Source organism: Lagenorhynchus albirostris, chromosome 10 (assembly GCF_949774975.1).
Source record: "Lagenorhynchus albirostris chromosome 10, mLagAlb1.1, whole genome shotgun sequence".
NCBI lineage: Eukaryota > Metazoa > Chordata > Mammalia > Artiodactyla > Delphinidae > Lagenorhynchus > Lagenorhynchus albirostris.
This window is the reverse complement of record NC_083104.1, coordinates 52509514-52529212: the sequence shown is the minus strand read 5'-3', so window position 1 is coordinate 52529212 and position 19699 is coordinate 52509514. Positions and strand designations below refer to the sequence as shown.

Below are 19699 nucleotides of genomic sequence, written 5' to 3'. Positions count from 1 at the left end.
CTATACACCCTATAAATTCAACAATTTATAAGAAATGGACCAATTCCTCAAACAGCATTTACTACCAAAACATACCCAAGATGAAACAGATAATCTGAATAGCTTTACAACTATTTTTAAATTGAATCTGTAGTTAAAAACCCTTCCAAAAAAGAAATCTCCAGGCCAGATGGTTTCCCTGGTGATTTCTACCAAATATTTAAAGAAGAAATAACACCAACTCTACACAATTTCTTCCAGAAAATCTAACAAGAAGGATACTTCCCAACTCATTTTAAGGCCAGCATTACCCTGATACCAAAACCAGACAAAGACGGTAATAGAAAACTACAAATATCTTCCATAAACATAGATGCAAGAGTCCTGAACAAAATATCAGCAAATTGCATCCAGCAACATAAATAAAGAATAATACACCATAACCAAGTGAGGTTTATCCCAGGATAGCAAGCCTGCTTCAAAATTCAAAAAGCAATCAGTGTAACCTACCACATTAATAGTTGAAAGCAGCAATCAGAAAAGGGCCAGACAGTAACCATTTCAGTCTTTGCTGGCCTCAAGGTCTCTGCAGCAACTATTCAACTTTGTCACTGTAGAGTGAAAACAGACATAGGCAATATGTAAACAAATGGGCATGACTGTGTTTCAGTAACACTTTATTTACAAAAGCAGGTAGCAGACCCTTTCAAAATAAAAAACACTCAACAAACTGGGAACAGAAGGAAGCTACCTCAGCAAAATAAAGGCCATTTATGAAAAGTCCACAGCTAACATCATACTCAATAGCAAAAGACAGAAAGCTTTTCCTCTAAGATTAGGAACAAAGCAAGGATGCCCACTCTCACCATATCTATTCAATATAGTATTAGAAGTCCTAGCCAGAGCAATTAGGCAAGACAAAGAAATAAAAGGCGTCCAAACTGGAATGGAAGAAATAAAATTATCTCTGCAAATGACATGTATAGAAACTCCTAAAGAGGGACTTCCCTGGTGGTCCAGTGGTTAAGAATCCACCTTACAATGCAGGGGACGCCAGTTCAATCCCTGGTCGGGGAACTAAGATCCCACATGCCACAGGGCAACTGAGCCCGTGTGCCATAGCTACAGAACCCACGCACTCTGGAGCCCAAGCACCACAACTACTAAGCTGGCACACCACGACTAGAGAGCCCGTGCACCACAACTAATGAGCCCGCGCACCACAACTAGAGAGAAGCTCGCGCACTGCAATGAAAAGCCCGCGCGCCACTACAAAAGATCCTGCGTGCCACAACTAAGACCCAACACAGCCAAAAAATAAATATTTCCTAAATAAAGAAACCCCTAGGGCTTCCCTCACAGCACAGTGGTTAGGAATCCACCTGCCAATGCAGGGTACATGGGTTCGAGCTCTGGTCTGGGAGGATCTCACATGCCGTGAAGCAACTAAGCCCATGTGCCACAACTACTAAGCCTGCGCTCTAGAGCCCACGAGCCACAACTACTGAGCCTGCATGCCACAACTACTGAAGCCCACACACCTGCACTGCAACGAAAGATCCCACATGCCTCAACGAAGATCCCGCACGCTGCACCTAACACATGGCACAATCAAAAAATAAAAAATAAATAAAAAGATGTCCATACTAACCAAAGGGATCTACAGATTCAATGCAATCCCTAGCAAAATCTCAGTGGCAGTTTTTTGGGGTTTTTTTTGCGGTACGCAGGCCTCTCACTGCTGTGGCCTCTCCCGCCGTGGAGCACAGGCTCCGGACGCGCAGGCTCAGCAGCCACGGCTCACAGGCTCAGCTGCTCCGCAGCATGTGGGATCCTCCCAGACCGGGACACGAACCCGTGTCCCCTGCATCAGCAGGCGGACTCCCAACCACTGCGCCACCAGGGAAGCCCTCAGTGGCAGTTTTTGCAGAAACAGAAAATTCATCCTAAAATTCATATGGACTCTCGAGGGACCCCAAATAGCCAAATAATTTTGAAAAAGAAAAACAAAGTTGGAGGACTCACACTTCTGATTTCAAAACATATTACAAAGCTATAGTAATCAAAACAGTGTGGTGCTGGCACAAAGAAATGGATCAATGAAGTAGAACAGAGAGCCCATACAGTATATCGTTCTGTACATGATCATATGATCTTTAACAAAGGTGTCAAAATTACTCAGTAGGAAAAGGAGAGTCTCTTCAACAAATGGTGTTGGGAAAATTGGATATCCACATGCAAAAGAATGAAGCTACGCCCGTATCTTACAATATGCAAAAATTAACTCAAAATTAGATTAAATATCTAAACATAAGACCTAAAACTATAAAACTCCAGAAGATGACATAGGAGAAAAGCTTCATGACACTGGACTTGGCAGTGATTTCTTGAATATGACACCAAAAGCACAGGCAACAAAAGCAAAAACAGACAAATGGGACAACATCCAATTTTAAAGCTTCTGTGCATCAAAGGACACAATCAACAGAGTGGAAAGGCAGCCAAAGGAATGGGAGAAAATATCTGAACCACTTCCTGTCCAAAGTCTTCATCTACAGTCCTGCAGTCAAGGCCACCAGACATGCCCAGACCTGCTCCCAGAAGCTGGCCCATCGTCACACAAAACTCCCAAGGCACATTCCCTTTGCCTTTTTTTTTAAAATAAATTTATTTATTTTATTTATTTATTTTTGGCTGTGTTGGGTCTTCGTTGCTGCGCACAGGCTTTCTCTAGTTGCGGCGAGCGGGGGCTACTCTTCTTTGCGGTGCACAGGCTTCTCATTTTGGTGGCTTCTCTCGTTGTGGAGCACGGGCTCTAGGCACGCAGGCTCAGTAGTTGTGGCACACGGGCTTAGTTGCTCCATGGCATGTGGGATCTTCCCGGACCAGGGTTCAAACCCGTGTCCTCTGCATTGGCAGGCATATTCTTAACCACTGCACCACCAGGGAAGCCCCCCCCCCCGTTGCCTTCTTTATTCAACAAATGTTTCACAGGTAATTTTAAAACAAGCATCACCATAATTCTAGATAACAGAATTTATAAGTTGTAAGTTTAAAAGTGATTATAAATGATAATTCATTCTAATTTTCCTATGTTGCAGTCAGAGAGAACAAGCAATATGCTTCTCACCTCATCTCATTTACACATGAAAAAAAAAAAGTTTGACATCCATATAAAATGAAACAACTAGACAGGGAAGGGATTAAAAACACAAATCTCCAAGCCTTTGGTTGAATGGTCTTTCCATAAGCTGCAAATATGGTGGCATTACTTAGTTTAATGGACAGTTGCTCCCAGGCACTAACAATTCCCACCAGCTTCACTATAGCTAACGTCCGGAATTGTCTAAGAATCATTTTACCACACCTGGCGTATCTTCCAAACCAGAGTGGATGACGTAGGCAGGATGGCTGCCTCAGTGGCCACTTGAGAAGATTAGAGGTTAAGGCAAACTGGGTAATTTTTATTAGATACATACTACATTGGGCCAGGAAGTATATACTGCATGCCCCACAGCCTTTTTAAAAAATAAGCCAAACAAATTTTTGCTAACTTGTTAACAAAGTTCCAAATTTACAGAGAAGTTACAAAGATACAAAGAACTATTTATTACTAAAGATCTAGTAACATTTCACCACAGTTGCTTTATCATTTTCTCTCGTTCTCTCTATATACGCACACACATTTTTCCTGAACCACATGAGAGTAAGTTGCCAAAATAATGCCCCTTTATCCCCATATACTTCAGTCTACAAATATTAAAATCAAATAATTAACGTGGATACAGTACTGTTAGTTATAGACTGCACACTGTCAATGTCATTTACAGGAAAAAATCAGATCACAAGTTATATTTGGTTGTTACAAAATGTACATTTTGAAGTGTTAAAAGGGAATTTACAGTTTCAAACTAAGAAAGCAAAAATAAAGACGGAAACAAAACAAAAAACACTAAAAATACCAATAACTGCTACAATGCTGGAAAGGAAAAGGAAGCAAGCCTTTAGATAAACAAATTCAGACAATTCCATGACACGGATAACTGTGATTTAGTCTCTTCCAAGTTAGGTTATGCTTTGCTTTTGTTCAAAAAATGACTTCGCCCAGACTTAAACTTGATTTCACAAGTTTAGTCCTGTTTCTCTGACACAAAGATTTTCTAAAGTATCTTTATGTCAATCCTATCTTGTTATTCAATGTGAGGAAAAATATAGAGAGTTTTGGCTTTTAATACTCTTTTCCTGAATTTCAGCTGACCCCAAAGGAATCACGAAAACTGACGTTCAACAAAAAAAATTTCAGTTACAGGAAACTCCAGATTAACTAAGCGACTACAATAGCGTTACAATGCACTTCGGGGCAAGGTATCAAATGGAGACCTCACAAAAAGAAAAAGGCATACATTAGCCAGGCGAATAAAAATGACCGCAAAGATTGTTGCTAGTACAGAAAGTGACAAAATATGAAATGCCACATATATAATAAGTATGCAACAATGCTCTCTCAACAGCACTAGCAACACAAATTGCTTTTTGTCCTGTTCCACGTTTTGGGACCAATACACGAAATGAGTCAGCTGGAACAGGCACACAGAAAAGCTCTGTGCTGAGCGGTTAGCCAAAGGGGTCGGGAGGCCCATTTTTAAGGTATTAGTAATAGGGTGGAACTCAGCTACACGAGAATCCCAACAGCAAAATGGATTCAAAACATTTTAGCCAAAGTCCACACTCTGAGCTTCATGACCTGGGAGTTCTCCATGTCAATGAAGATTCATCTGTCAGTGCTTCCAAACAGTCACAGGGCCCCTCAGCCAGCCCTTGGAGCCCGAGTGAAGACAGGACAGTACAGTAAGAAAAGATGACTAAGAACTACAGGAGGCAAGAGGCAAGGCTGTGAAAGCTCTAAACATACAGCCCAAAAACAGTGCCTGTTTCTGACCAGGGAAAACCCACCAAACATCAACTACTCACAGAAGGAAATTCTGCCCAGGGGAAGGCTACAAAATCACTAATTACAACACAGGGGCGCTTCTTGGGGAAGGCCAGGGCTGAAGAGGGAGTGACTGAGGGATAAAACAGAGCAATGATTACCTTGCAGTGGAATGAACTGCTGGTTTACCCTGAGGCAAAGCCCTCAGTGATCTTATCTATAAAATGAGGGGGTAGAAGATCTCCAAGTTCCTTCCCGGGTAATGGAAAGAAAACATGCTCCAGAGTCAGACAGATCCTGGCTCCATACCTGACTAGCTGGGCAACTTAGGTCACTCTATGCCTCAGTTTCTTCATCTGTAAAACAGAGATTCCACCTGCATCAGTTAGGGTTAGATTTGGCTGCGAATAGTGACTTAAAAAAAAGCTTATTCCCCCAATCATAGAAAAGTCCAGAAGATGGCACCCCAGGATTTGTGAGGTGGCTCGGATCAACGAAGTCATCAGAGGCATCTTCTGCCCTGATAGCCTTCATCCCAGTCACCTAAAGACTCAAGACGACTGCTGGGGGACTTCTCTGGGTGGTCCAGTGGGTAAAACTCCGTGCTCCCAATGCAGGGGGCCAGGGTTCAATCCCTGGTCAGGGAACTAGATCCCACATACATGCTGCGACTAACGAGCCCGCCTGCCACAACAAAGGACCACACATGCCGCAACTAAAGGAGCCGGCGAACCGCAACTAAGAAGCCCACATGCTGCAACTAAGGAGTGCACCTGCCACAACTAAGACCCAGCGCAACCAAATAAATAAAATGAATATTTTAAAAAATGGAGGACCTGCCATGACTCCAGGAATCTATTAAAAAAAAAAAGACTGCTGGAATTCCAGCCATCACGTCTGTATTCCAGTTTCGGCCACATGTCTATATTCCAATAAGGAAAAAAGGGGAAAGGTACAAAGAAGGTTCCAGGAAACTACTATGTGACCACTCTGCTTGTAACCAGAATACAATCGCATGGCCATCCCTAGCTGCGAGGGGGGAATGAGGGGTGCAAATATAGTTTTATCTAGGTCAAAGCACACATCCAGATTAAAACTGGGGTTCTGTGACTATAGAAGAAGGGGAGACTGGATAAATCTGCAACACCTCTCATCCCATGTTAAGGATTAAATTGTAAATGTAAAGTGTCCGATGCTCCCTGGGCCCACAAATGTATCCCTTCCCCTCTGGCAGTGCTGACATTTTATGACCTGTGGTCTCCACGGCTTGTGATGTCCTTCGGGAAACAGGCTTTTCCAGCCTGGTCTATCTTTTACTGCCTAGTCTCTGGCCACAGCCCACGTACCACCTGCATTCCAGCCATACCAAACTATCTCCCTCCTTCCATGCCTCCCAACCTTTGTACTCACAGAGCTTCTACCAGGGAAGCTCTCCCCAAGCCCTGGGCTGCACGATGAACCCCCTAGACATCCTAGGTCTCCCCTCACCTGCCACTTCCCCTCTATCCCCACCAGGTAGGGCTCTCCCCAGGTGCTTCCTCTCGGGTAGCATCACCCCCCCACACCCCACCCCACCCCGTATCATAAGTGCTTTCTATGGGCCACGCCCTGTTCTAAGCCCTTTACACACAGCTTTGAAGCTGATCCCAACAACCCTATGACACAGACACTATAACACCCCCATTTTACAGATGAAGAAACCAGGGCACAGAGAGGTAAACTAGATGGTCCACGGCCACACAGGTTGTAAACAGCAGAGCCAGGATGCAAGCACAGGCTGTTGGACTGCAGAATCCCCAGCCCACCACCTGTTTCTGTAAAGTTTTACTGGAACACAGACACACCCAGTTGTTTACAATGGGAGAGTTGAGGAGTTGCCATGGAGACCGCAGAGCCCACAGAGCCAGATATTAACTGTCTGACCCTTTATAGGAAAAGTCGGCCACCCCTGTTTCAGGCTGTCAGCTCCATAAGGCAGGGTCTGCACTGTGCTCTTCTGACCCCCACATCTCTCAGTGCATTTGTTTTTTTTTTTTTTTTTTTGCGGTACGCGGGCCTCTCACCACCGTGGCCTCTCCTGTTGTGGAGCACAGGCTCCGGACGCGCTGGCCCAGCGGCCATGGCTCACGGGCCCAGCCGCTCTGCGGCATGTGGGATCTTCCCGGACCGGGGCACGAACCTGTGTCCCCTGCATCAGCAGGCAGACTCTCAACCACTGCGCCACCAGGGAAGCCCTGTTTATTTGTTTTTAATTGAAGTATAGTTGATTTACAATGTTGTATTAGTTTCTGGTGTACAGCAAAGTGATTCAGTTATACATGTACATTTCATTTTCATATCTTTTCATTACGGTTTATTATAGAATATTGAATATAGTTCCCTGTGTTATACAGCAGGACCTCATTGTTTATCTATTTTATATATAACATTCAATAGTCTGTATCTGTTTATCTCAAACTCCTAATTTATCCCTCCCCATCCCCTTTTCTCTTTGGTAACCATAAGTTTGTTTTCTATGCCTGTGAGTATATTCAATTTTGTAAATAAGCCCATTTGTATCAATTTTTAGACTCCACATGTGATACCATAGATTTGTCTTTCTCTGTCTGACTTGCTTCACTTAGTAGGATCATCTCTATGTCCATCCATGTTGCTGCAAATGGCATTATTTCGTTCTTTCTCAGGGCTGAGTAATATTCCATTGTGTGTGCGTGTGTGTGTGTATGTACCACATCTTTTTTATCCATTTATCTGCCAATGAACACTTAGGTTGCTTCCATGTCTAGTGCTGTAATGAACACTGGGGTGCATGTATCTTTTTGAACTAGAGTTTTCTCCAGAAATACTGCACGGCGTTTGGTATACACATAAAAGGTGCTCAACAAGTACACGGGGTGTGAACATCCATCAGGCCTAATTACACATAGAGAGCAGTGTGTTTGGGGGCTGATGCTGCCAACTCATGCAGGGATTGGAAAGTCTCCCAGTTGAACAACCAAAGGGCCCAGAAAAAACACCGTGGTGGCGTTCCCGGCACTGTTCACAGCCCATCACAGTTCTGACGGAGTGACCACTGCAGCGACATACCTGTTGCCTAATCCACTTAACTCCCCCCGAACAAGGGGCTGACAGAGAGCCCCAGACCCTCACACACTCAGGAGAACCTGAATCCCACGGTGGTTCCCAATATCTGCTCGTGGCTCACCAGCCACATGACCGGCACTGCAGATAAACACAACACATCCTGGAAAAGAGTTACTAAACACTGAGGTCGGTCATCTTTCAACTTGTTATATTTTCATCAAAATATTTCTAGAAAGGGACCAAACCACACAGAAACAGAAATAGTCCCTTAAAAACTACTGCACAACGTGAAAAAGTTATTCACGGCTCAAATGCCTTCTCCGACCTTCAAAGAACAGGCTTGTGTACCACATTTCCTGACTGTAGCGTTATGATTATTATTATTTTTTTTTTATGGATGCATTGGGTCTTCGTTGCCGCGCAAGGGCTTTCTCTAGTTGGCGAGCGGGGGCTACTCTTCATTACAGTGCGCAGGCTTCTCATTGCGGTGGCTTCTCTTGTCTCGGAGCATGGGATCTAGGCGTGCGCGGGCTTCAGTAGTTGTGGCACGTGGGCTCAGTAGTTGTGGCTTGCAGGCTCTAGAGCACAGGCTCAGTGGTTGTGGCGCACAGGCTTAGTTGCTCTGAGGCATGTGGGATCTTCCCAGAGCAGGGCTCGAATCCATGTCTCCTGCACTGGCAGGTGGATTCTTAACCACTGTGCCACCAGGGAAGCCCTGTATCATTATTCTTGATAACATTACACAAGGCACAAATAAAGCACTTTCTTTCTGGGCTGTGACCATATCCAATGGAGTCTGGGTTATCAAAACCAAATTCTGGATGCTTTTCTTTCTAATTCTGTCTTGGCCAGGCCCGAAATCCCATCAGGAGTCGCCCAGAGGAAATGTGCAAAACACCTCCCATATTTCTGGTACAATCATCTCAATCCTGCTTTTAGGACACAAAGGCCCTCATCTCTCCTTTCCTCCCAGGGTTCTCAAACAGCTGTCCACTGGAGCACACCCTGCCGGGCCAGAGGCTGGGCAGCCAATGGAGACCAGCATCCGCTACGCAAATCAAACCATTTGTCACCTGGGGCCCTGAGTGGGGGAGGAAGGGCTGAGAAATAGCTGCATACTGGCTACGGCTGGGTCAACAATGACCACCAACTCACCCCCAGGTTCCACGAAGTCACCCACTGGTCTGTTTAAAATACCAGACTCCCAGCAAACAAACTACTGCGTGCTAGGCACTGTGCCAGGCGCGATGCATGCAGGAGCTCACAGCAACGCTCCGAGGCTGGCCTCATGCGCAGATGAGGAAACCAGGGTCCAAAGAAGTAAGTGACTTGTAAAGGTCATGCAGCAAAAACGAGGCAAAGCTGGACCAGCAAGGGGGTCTAAGCACGTCACCAGCCTGTGCTCCTGCAGGCTGTCCCCTCCGAAGCAAGGCAATTCCAGGAGAAGGAGGCAGTCCCAGCTTCCAAAAGCTCCCCGGGTGGCAACACAGAAGGTGGCCGGGATGGAGAGCAACGCACTCATTTACACACTGATGGTGAGCAGTGAGAAACGGTCCAGCCACTCTAACAGTTTCTACATGCACCTCTCTTAGGACCCTACAATTCCAACCCCGGGGTTGACCCAAGAGAAATAAAGCTTATGTCCATACACAGACTTGTACACCAACAGCAGCTTTATTTGTCATAGCCAAAAACTAGAAACCACCCAAACGTCCACCTACAGGTATATCAATAAACAAACTGTGGTATAACCACAAATGCACTATGACTCAACAACAGAAAGAAACCCAGTATAAACTACTGACAGGGGCGGCAATGTGGACGCATCTCAGAACATCTTCCTGAACTAAACAAACCAGACTCCGAAAAGGATATACTGTATCGTTCTATCTACATGAAACCCAAAGAGACAAAACAAATTCATGGTGATAAAAATCAGAAACAGATTGCGGGGAAAGGGGAATGGACCGGAAAGAAGCACAAGGAAACTTCCTGGGGGGTGGAAATGTTCTGTACCTTTTGGAGCAGTGGTTACATGGTATAAACAAGTATCAAAATTCAAACAGAACACCTAAGACCTGTTTTTGTATGTTAATTATAACTTTAAAAAGAAGTCCTTGGACTAATGAGTCATTCTGATGATAAAATGGAAAACAATTTCCCTCACAATATTACCTATCTAATATTTGCCCAAGGGGTCTGTCTAGCAAACAAAGATGAATGAGACCACCGATGCTTCCTAACAAGCCCATTATAGTCATGACAGCAACCTGTGCCCTTCCATGGGAGAGATGGCTGTCACCATGGCAACTGGTGGAAGGCAGGAAAGGTGGATGGGGAAGGGAGCTGGTGAGCTAAAGAACCACCTTAGAATTATGACTGTTGGGATGCAATACCCCCCACCACCAAGATGTCCACATCCTAATCCCGGGAACCTGTGACTGTTACCTTACACAGCAAAGTTTTTGGCATATGGAAGATTGATAAAATTCAGGATTTTGAAATGGAGGGATTATCTAGGTAGGCCCTAAATGCATTCATAGGAGTCCTTCTAACAGGGAAGCAGAGGGAGATTTGACACACACAGAGGAGAAGGCAACATGAAGACAGGCAGAAACTGGAGTGATGCGGTTACGAGCCAAGGAACTCTGGCAGCCACCAGAAGCTGGAAGAAGCAAGAAGCAATCTTCCCTTAGAGTATCCGGTGGGAGCACGGTCCTGCCAACACCTTGATTTCGACCCAGTGAACCTGATTTCGGATTTCTGCCCTCCAGAACTATGAGAAAATAACTTCCTGTTGTTTAAAGCTACCAAGTTTGTGGTCATTTTTCTTAACAGCCATAAGAAAACTAATACAGACTGGAAGCCTTAAAGCTGTATTGCTGGGCTTCCCTGGTGGCGCAGTGGTTGAGAGTCCGCATGCCGATGCAGGGGACACGGGTTCATGCCCCGGTCCGGGAAGATTCCACATGCCGCGGAGCGGCTGGGCCCGTGAGCCATGGCCGCTGAGCCTGAGCGTCCGGAGCCTGTGCTCCGCAACGGGAGAGGCCACAGCAGTGAGAGGCCCGCATACCGGAAAAAAAAAAAAAAAAGCTGTATTGCTTCTGCCAGCAGTCTACATTCCCCCAGTATCAACTCAAACTCCTAAGAAATTAATTTATTAATTTCAAATTAATAAAAGGTTTTTTTTCTCTTGAAAGAAAACATCAGAGAACATCTTATTACCATGGGTTAGGCAAAGATTTCCTAAACAGGACTCAAAAAGAACCAAACATAAAGGGAAAACATTGAAAATGTGACATTAAAATTAAGATTTTATGTTTACCAAGACACTAGTAAGTGATGAACTCACAAACCATAGAGTGAGAGAAGATAGCTGCCTTCTCTAATATGCACTGCCTGTGTACACAGACCCATCAGTGAACTTGTATGCAGAAAAGAACTTTTACAAGTCAATACGAAAAAGGCAGATACCCCAATATATAAATAGACAAAGGACTTAAACAGCACCTTACAAAACATGACATCCAAATGGCCAATAGATACATGAAAAGACGCTAAACTTCATTAGTCTTCAGGGAAGGCAAATCAAAACCACACAATGAAATACCACCACACACCCACCAGACTGGCTACGATGAAAACAACAGACGATATCAAGTGTGCAAGAGTCTGTGGAACAGCTGGAACTCACACATTTCTGGTGGAGTATTAACAGACACAACCACTCTGCAAAACTCTCTGGCAATATCTCATAAGGGGAACATTTGCAATATCTCCATTCCTAGGTATCCACCCACAGAAAGGCATACATATTATTTCCCAAAACTATTCGTATGGGCCGAAAACTGGGAAGAACTCAAATGTCTATCTGCATCTGCAATAGATATAAACATATTTAGTATATTCACACAATGGAACACCAAACAGTAGTGGAAATAAACAGACCACAACATGGATGGGGCTCTCAAACATAATGTTAAGAGAAAGAAGCCAGATACAGAAGATCACATCCTGTATGATATGAAATTCAAAAAAAGGCCTAACTAATCTACAGTACTAGAAAACAGAATAGTGGAGCCCTCCGGGGGGGTTGAGGGGATGACTGCAAGGGATGGGGTTGGGGGCTGCTCTTTCTTGATCTGGGTGTGCTCTGTGTACGAAAAGTCATTGAATTATGTACGCTTATGAGTTGTGTACTTTTCTGAATGTATGTTAGACTTCAAATTTACCCTCAAAAACTCAGTTATTCAGAGATTATGTGAAAAGGTGTGGGCAGCTTTCCTTTTTCTCAATAACGTTTTCGAACCTCAAAATGGATGCAAGTTCACCTTAGGGGGGAAAAATAATGGAAAAAAGAGAAGAGAAGAAAATAAAAATCACCCACAATCCCACCAACCAAGGAAAACTGTGGTAACCATTTGGTGTAAATCTCCTCAAATACATGTACGTTTTAAAAGCAGGGGAGAGCTCCCCGGGTGGCGCGGTGGTTAAGAATCCGCCTGCCAATGAAAGGGACACGGGTTTGAGCCCTGGCCCGGGAAGATCCCACATGCCGCGGGGCAACTAAGCCCATGCGCCACAACTACTGAGCCTGCGCTCTAGAGACCGCACAACTGCTGAGCCCATGTGCCACAACTACTGAAGCCAGCATGCCTAGAGCCCGTGCTCTGCAGCAAGAGAAGCCATGACAATGAGAAGCCTGAGCACTGCAACAAAGAGTAGCCCCCACTCACCACAACTAGAGAAAGCCTGCACGCAGCAAGGAAGACCCAACACAACCAGAAATTAAAAAACAAATAATTTTTTAAAAAAAGAAATAAAAGGTGGGGGAGGGGACTTCCCTGGTGGTGCTGTGGTTAAGACTCCGTGCTCCCAACCTGGGGGCCCAGGTTCGATCCCTGGTCAGGGAACTAGATCCCAAATGCATGCCGCAACTAAGAGTTTTCATGCCACAACCAAGGAGCCCATGTGCTGCAACTAAGGAGCCTGCCTGCCACAACTAAGGAGCCCGCCTGCCACAACTAAGGAGGCCGCCTGCCACAACTAAGGAGCCCGCCTGCCACAACTAAGGAGCCCACCTGCCACAACTAAGGTCTGGTGCAACCAAATAGATAAATTTAAAAATAATAATAATAAAATAATTAAAAGGTGGGGAAGAGAGGATCCTGCAGAGAGTGCAGCAGGTTATAACATATATAATGTATTACACATATTGTGCATATTACATATATTATATGTAATATGCAGTTCTGTAACCTAAGCAACCGCTCCTTTATTATTATTGCCAACGAAACGATCTAGTGTCCCTAAACTATTTGAGTGCAGCCTCAGAACAATCTGACAACCCGGACAGCAAGATGTGCAAAACCTTCCAAAGTACACAGAGGCAAGAACGTTAAACCAGAGCAGTGATTTTCATCCCTAGTATCACCACCAATTACCTCTAAAACTACTGGAATACTCAAAAACCATTCATTTTAATGCAGTATGATTTTTAAAGTTAATATATGCCCCTACTGGCTTTGCTAAATGGGCCAGGTGGCCCCAAAATCCTGGGAAATCACGGCTGGAGACTAAACACTACCTTCTCAAAGTATGTTAACGCAGATCAAGACAAAAGCAAGCCCTGGAAATCTAGTCCCTAAAGGTCTACCCTGGGTGGGTTGTGGTGGGTCTGAAGTCAGGGTGGGCATGTCTGCTGACCCAGAAGACAAAGACTGATGGTTGCAGACAGCAGGGCAAATAATAAACATACTAACTCAAGGACAAGGCTATGAGCAGGTAGAGAACTAAGAATTATAACAGTAGCAAACACTGGCCAAAACAGAACTAAGTCCTGGTTTGATTTCTTCTCTGTCATGCATTCCTTTGCTTACTCATTCAATAATACTTGCTGAACCTTTATTATATGCCACACGCTGTTCTAGGCACTGGCGATATAGCAGTGAACAAGACAGGTGAAATTATTCTCTGTCCTCAGGGAGCTAACACCTAGTGCAGAAAGACAAAAGAGTAAAATACGGAGTATGTCAGCTGGCGGTTAAGTGTTTAGGAGGAAAAGCAAGGAAGGGAGATGGGGATTAGAGGCTGGAAGAGGGAGTAAGTCACTTCCCACAGAGATGTAAATGTCTAGTTCCAAGTTTTAAATGATCTCTCTCCTCTCAAAGAACTCTAGGATAATTACGTTAATGGAGTCCCAGAGTCATCCCAGCATTCAAAAAACAGACCAAGAATTTTATGGACCAGAAAGGGTCCATTTACCATGGGGCAAATTGAAGATCTAATAATAGCTCCCACTTCTCAGGATCCTGAACTATTCTCAGCCCCTTATACGCCGGTGTCTTCATTTAACCCCCACACTGAACTAATGAGAAGCATAGGGGTAACACCATCTTCGACATTTAACAGATGGGAAAAGGAAAGCCCAGTGCAATTAGGGAACTGGCCCAAGGTAACCGGTGTGCTAAATGCTGACGTCAGGACACTGCTCTAACTTTCCAAATAAATGTCCATTGGTGGCCTGAGGTTTTCTTTTGCCAACACTCATCTTCCTTATCCTATTCAAGATTTGCTTTTCAGTGTTTTACTGAGTTCTCACAACCCCACCAATCACCTGAAAAAGAATCAGAAGCTGGTTCCTTTTTTTTTTTTTTTGGCCGTGCAGCTTGTGGGATCCTAGTTCCCCAAACTGGGATTGAACTCAGGCCCCCCGTAGTGGAATCACAGAGTCCTAACCACTGGACCACACTACCTCTTTCTGAAATTGTATTCATTTGTTTAGAGGCATTTACTCTTTAATGCCATCTTACAAATCTCTACCATGCTGTAATGTCTGAAATATTTTCTTTAAAGAACTATAATAATGGATTATAGAAACTCCTTAATGGGTATTCCCTCCCCTCCCCTCCCCACTTGCCCCAGCTCTGATTACCTCACACTTTCTCAGCCAATGAGAGAGCCAAGTGTCCTGGACAAGCTCTCCTGGGCATGTCCCACCTGTGTAGTTTTCCCTCCTGTCACCTCTGTTTATGTCCTTTATTTTGTGTTCTGGCCACACCACCTTCCTCAGGGCATGGGGATGAGAATGAGAGTGCTACAAATAAGGCAGAATATGACACTGAATGGTAAAATATAAGCTTTACAGCAACTTGAGGACGTGCAATCAGACACCAGAGTAAAGTGGTGACTAGGGGTGACTGGTGTGAAGCCCTAGGAGCCGGTGGAGGATGTTATCAACAGCGTGGCAGCCTAGGAACACTCACCAAGGACCTCGAGCCTGGAGATTTCTCATTAACTGCAGGCAATTTGAAAAGAACTGCAAAGGAACACACCATGAGGCCCCCAAATGCAGGGAGCTTGACCCAGCCCACCTACTTGCACCAAGGCAACTCCCTGGACTGGGGAAGGGTGGGCTCCTTCCACTTCTGAATCCTGCAACCCCTCCACTACTTGATGAGAAGATGCCCATGTGTTTTAAACACTGGAGTAGCTCCAGAGTGGCTGGAATGGTGCCTCTGAATAATTAAATGGACAAATGAATATATTCTCAAAGTTTCTGTCTTTGTCCTCCTCCCTCTTCCTTTTCACTGATCCAGATCTTCCTTTATAAGACCCCTTAAGAAAGTATGCAGTCACAGCCATCACAGATTTTCTCCGGATCACTAAATGGACCCTTGGCCACAGATGTGGGCAACAAAACCTGACACTGAGACATTAACCATTAGAAAGAGACAATGCTTTTGGAGTCAGTGGTAGACTTCAAAACCGGTGCATCTACTACGATGAGAACAAACATTGGCAGGCAGCTACAAACCACAGTAAACAAACTCAATAAAGAGGAGACCTCAGCAGCACACACAATACATTTCACCTGTGTAGCCTGCAATCAAGTACGTGTTGTTGTTGTTATTATTATAAATTTTGCCTCTTCTCAATCTGGCCTTCAACCTAAATACTCCAGTAGATTTAGATACACAAAAGCATGAGTTACTCCAATTCCCCCTAAATCCACTCCAAAGAACAAATCCTTTAATATACATTGCAGGTAAAATGCCATCCCCAAGTGAAATAACAGTAATCCAGGGTAAAAGCTCTGTTGGCCTCATAAGCTACTTGGGAAAAAAAGCATTAAAGGTGACTGTCCAACACACAAACCAAATGCTATCACCAGCAAGGCACGGCGAGGTGCCATTAACAACGCAATTACCAGGAACTGAAATCAGATTCAGCCCTCTCATCTGTCTCCTCTCGGCACTCGACCCATCCTTTCAGCTCTCCAAGAACTGGAGGGGAAAAGGGAGAGCCAAGAGCAGACACTGGGGCTATTTTAAGAAATAAAAGGATTCAAAAGTTAAGGTGCAACTTCCACTAACACAGTAGCAGATCTCCAAGGAAACCCCCGTGAAAGTTCTCTGTCTATAATATCAACTCAGGTTCCATACGTAGGATGGAACCCTCCATCTTCCTGTTAGTTGAGTTTCATGTAAATAACTGCCTGCTGTTTCAGCCGTAAACAATCTGAAACTTACAAAGGGAGAGAGGACCAAGTACTCTACTAACCAGCGGAGAGAAGCAAGAGTTCCCAGGGTGTGATTCAAATCTCACAAGCATCCTTAAGAACCCCAAGTCCTAATATCCAAGGGCTATTAAGGACCAGACACAAGATCTCATCAACAACGTCTCCAAAAAGCCCCATTCTCCTTGCATGGATATTTGTATTTTCCTTTGACTTGCTTTTGAAAAACACAGTTTAAAAATGTCAGCTGCAGTACCCCATCTGCTCCTTTCAAGTGTTCCTCACTATTCTCACTACTCAGTCCACACAGCACCGCGACCCCTTCCCTTGACACCCATCCTTCCACGTGTCCATAACTAGGCTTCCCAACTGTGAGAGTAGAGTGAGCAGGGAACTTCAAAAAACACCTAAAGGGGGAAAATAATAATAATAATTTAAATAGCGACCTGCCATTTCGAAAGGGGAGAGTGTGTCAAAGGAAAACAAAAAAAAACCCTAAACTTCCGTCGCAGAGATTGGAGGTTCCCGGCCACCAACTGGGCAGGGGGCTAGCATGCGCGCCGGAAGCCGCCGAGGATAAGTGGCTGGTTTCTGGTGGTGGTGGTGTCTTTAAACGACAAAGTTTTAAATGAACTATGATATGGGGAGAATTGCTGTGATGGGACCAGATGTACTAGCTCTTTCATCCAGGCGTCAAAGCACGCCCCCTCTGCCTCCCCGTCCTCAGCCATTCTCCAGGAGTACGGGAAACCGCTAGCAGTCAGGGCCCGGGGACCAGCGCGCTCGCCCGCCCGCCGCTCCAGTCCCAGCAGGAGCCAGGGCTCTCCCTCCCTCCCCGCCACTGCGATGCGGTCCCAGGGTGGGGTGGCGGCGCGCTGAGCGGAGCGGGGACCTGGGAAGGGCCCGGGTGCCGAGGCGGCCCCGGCTCGCCGGCGGCCCGATCGCGCGCGCACACACTCACACTCACAACAAGCGGCGCGCAGGGAGGGGCGGGCGGCCGGCGTGTTACCTGTTCTGCCAGCCCTGGAGGAGGTTGGTGTATTTGCTGAGAACGCCCTCGAGCGCCGGCTCCCTCCGCCGGCCGCTTCCCCCGCACGGGCTAGCGGCCACCGAGCCCGGGCTACTGCGGCTGCCCCCGCCGCCGAGCCCGGCGGCCGCCGACCGACCGGAGACCCCCCGGCCCGCTAGGGAGCAGGAGGGCGAGGAGCCCGCCGAGGTGGCGCGGCTGCTGCTGCGGCTGCTGCTGTTGCTGCCCCCGCCGCCGTCTGCGCCCTGGGCCGCCCTCTCCATGGTTCGCGCGCGGCTGGGACGCGGGTGCCCGCAGCGGTGGCGACCCCGGCGCTGGAGCTCCTGGCGCGGCGGCGGCTACAGCTCCGGGCACCCGGGCCGCGCGTGGCTGCTCCAAATCCCCGGGAAACGCCTGACTCATACAGGAGGAAGAGGAGGAGGAGGCAAAGAAGAGCTGGGAAGGAAGCCAACGGGGCTGGATGCAGCTGCGGCCGCCCCTCCTCCGGCCGCGGCCCGGGCCCCGGCCCCTCCCTCCGCACTAGTTTCCCCGGCAAGTTCGGAGCGGGTGGCCGGTTCGGCAAGCCCTCCTCCGGTTCCTCCTCCTTTGCTTTGCAGTCCCCGCGGCCGCTCAGGCCCAGGGCTCGGGGCGCTCCCAGCGCCAATGCGCAGGGTGGGCACGCCCGGAATCCACACCCTGCCGCCCCCTCTCGGATGGGAAGGTGCGAAAGGGAATCTCCGCGCGTCACTCCCCAACCCCCACCCACCTCGGGACCTGGAGGGAGGGGCGGTCCCACCCACCGGGTCCACCCGGATATGGACCCGCCCGGCCTAGCGCCGGCTCACGCGCACACTCTTCTCCGTCTTCCGCACTGAGCCTGGCCCGGACACACGTACACGGTCACCTGGACATCGACCTCACTGGCCGAGCCAAGAAACAGGGCAGGGAGGTTCTCCGGGCTCTCCTGTGCGTCTGGGAGGGGAGGGCAGAGAGCGCTCCCGGGGCATTTTCAGCCAGCGGAGTATGGCACAGTGGACACCAGGGCCGGGACCAGAGGCAAGAGAACTCGGGTTCCTGCGAGTGCCTCCTTAAATTGAGCGTCCTAGGCGCCGCACTGCCTTCACCCTAATCCCCACCCTGATGGACACACGTAAACCTGTCAAATCCAACCCTACCTGGTGTTATCAGACAGCACGAAGCACCTGGGAACCAGAGGCTCCGAAATGGGTAAGACTGCACTTAAGGCAGGAGAAATCACAGATACTTACAAACAGAGCGAAGTATTCTATTGGCTGTAACTTCTGCTCCCCCCCCCACCTCCACCACCACCACCACCCCCGCCCCAAGGTACACGGAGCTGCAGCTGGGTTTCTAAATCTAAAGTTGTTTTTGCTCTTCCGCAGAAGTAGATGGGTTACACTTTCTCCACTGCACTCATCATTTTTGTGCATATAAATATCCAATGCAATCTGGAAGTTTCCAAAATTACCTGGAAAATAGCTTTCAGGATCTAACACTGTCCCCAACACACACACAAGAAAACAAAAACAAATATTGATAGATGATCCCCATCTACAAACCCATAAAGCAGATAAATAATTCAACAGTTAAAAAATTACCAAATGAAATAGAGTCGGCTTTCATGGGGACAGTTCCCCCAGCCCGACTCCTTTCTAGCTCCATATCCTTCCAGGAAGCTTTCAGAGGTGGGTTAGCTCTAGAAATTATCATGGAGAAGCTTCTGGAGCTGATGAGAGTTGGTTGTGCCCTGAATAAATTACAATCCCAAGTACCCACACAGTGTAAAAAGAGAAAAATTCTCAAGAGACTGCATGGTAGAAAAGACCAACTTCGAAGCCAGACGGAGCTGAGTTCTAATCTATGACCTTGATACCTCTTTTAGCCTTAGTTTTCTCACCTGCAAAATGGGACTGATGATACTACTGGCTGGGATGAACTATGTGAGAATGTTTATTTGTTCAAAATACTTACCGCCTCTTCCCCTGGGAGGACTGTTCTCCCTCCACATGACCCTCAGGCTCGGCCATGGATTTCTTTTGGCCAGTGGACTGTGAACAGATATAATAGATGCTATGTCCAAATATAAGTCTAAGATTCATCACACGGTTCCACCATCTTTCTCTTCCTTCTGCCAGGTGAGCAGCATGTCTCAGATCAGGGC

At 46.7% G+C, this 19699-nt stretch overlaps 1 protein-coding gene across 3 annotated transcripts in view; it reads right to left on the bottom strand.

Annotated features, from left to right (window-relative positions):
* The window catches only part of OSBPL10 (oxysterol binding protein like 10), a 322389-nt gene that overhangs the window by 267325 nt on the left and 35365 nt on the right, over positions 1 to 19699 (bottom strand). For 2 of the 3 annotated variants that reach the window (XM_060162469.1, XM_060162470.1), the window contains exon 1: positions 17521 to 17972. The exons of the other annotated variant lie outside the window; for it this stretch is intronic. In XM_060162469.1, the coding sequence (XP_060018452.1) occupies positions 17521 to 17801 (281 nt within the window). In that variant the 5' untranslated portion in view covers positions 17802 to 17972. Of the gene's footprint in view, positions 1 to 17520; positions 17973 to 19699 lie in introns of those variants that run through there. 3 annotated transcript variants of the gene reach the window in all.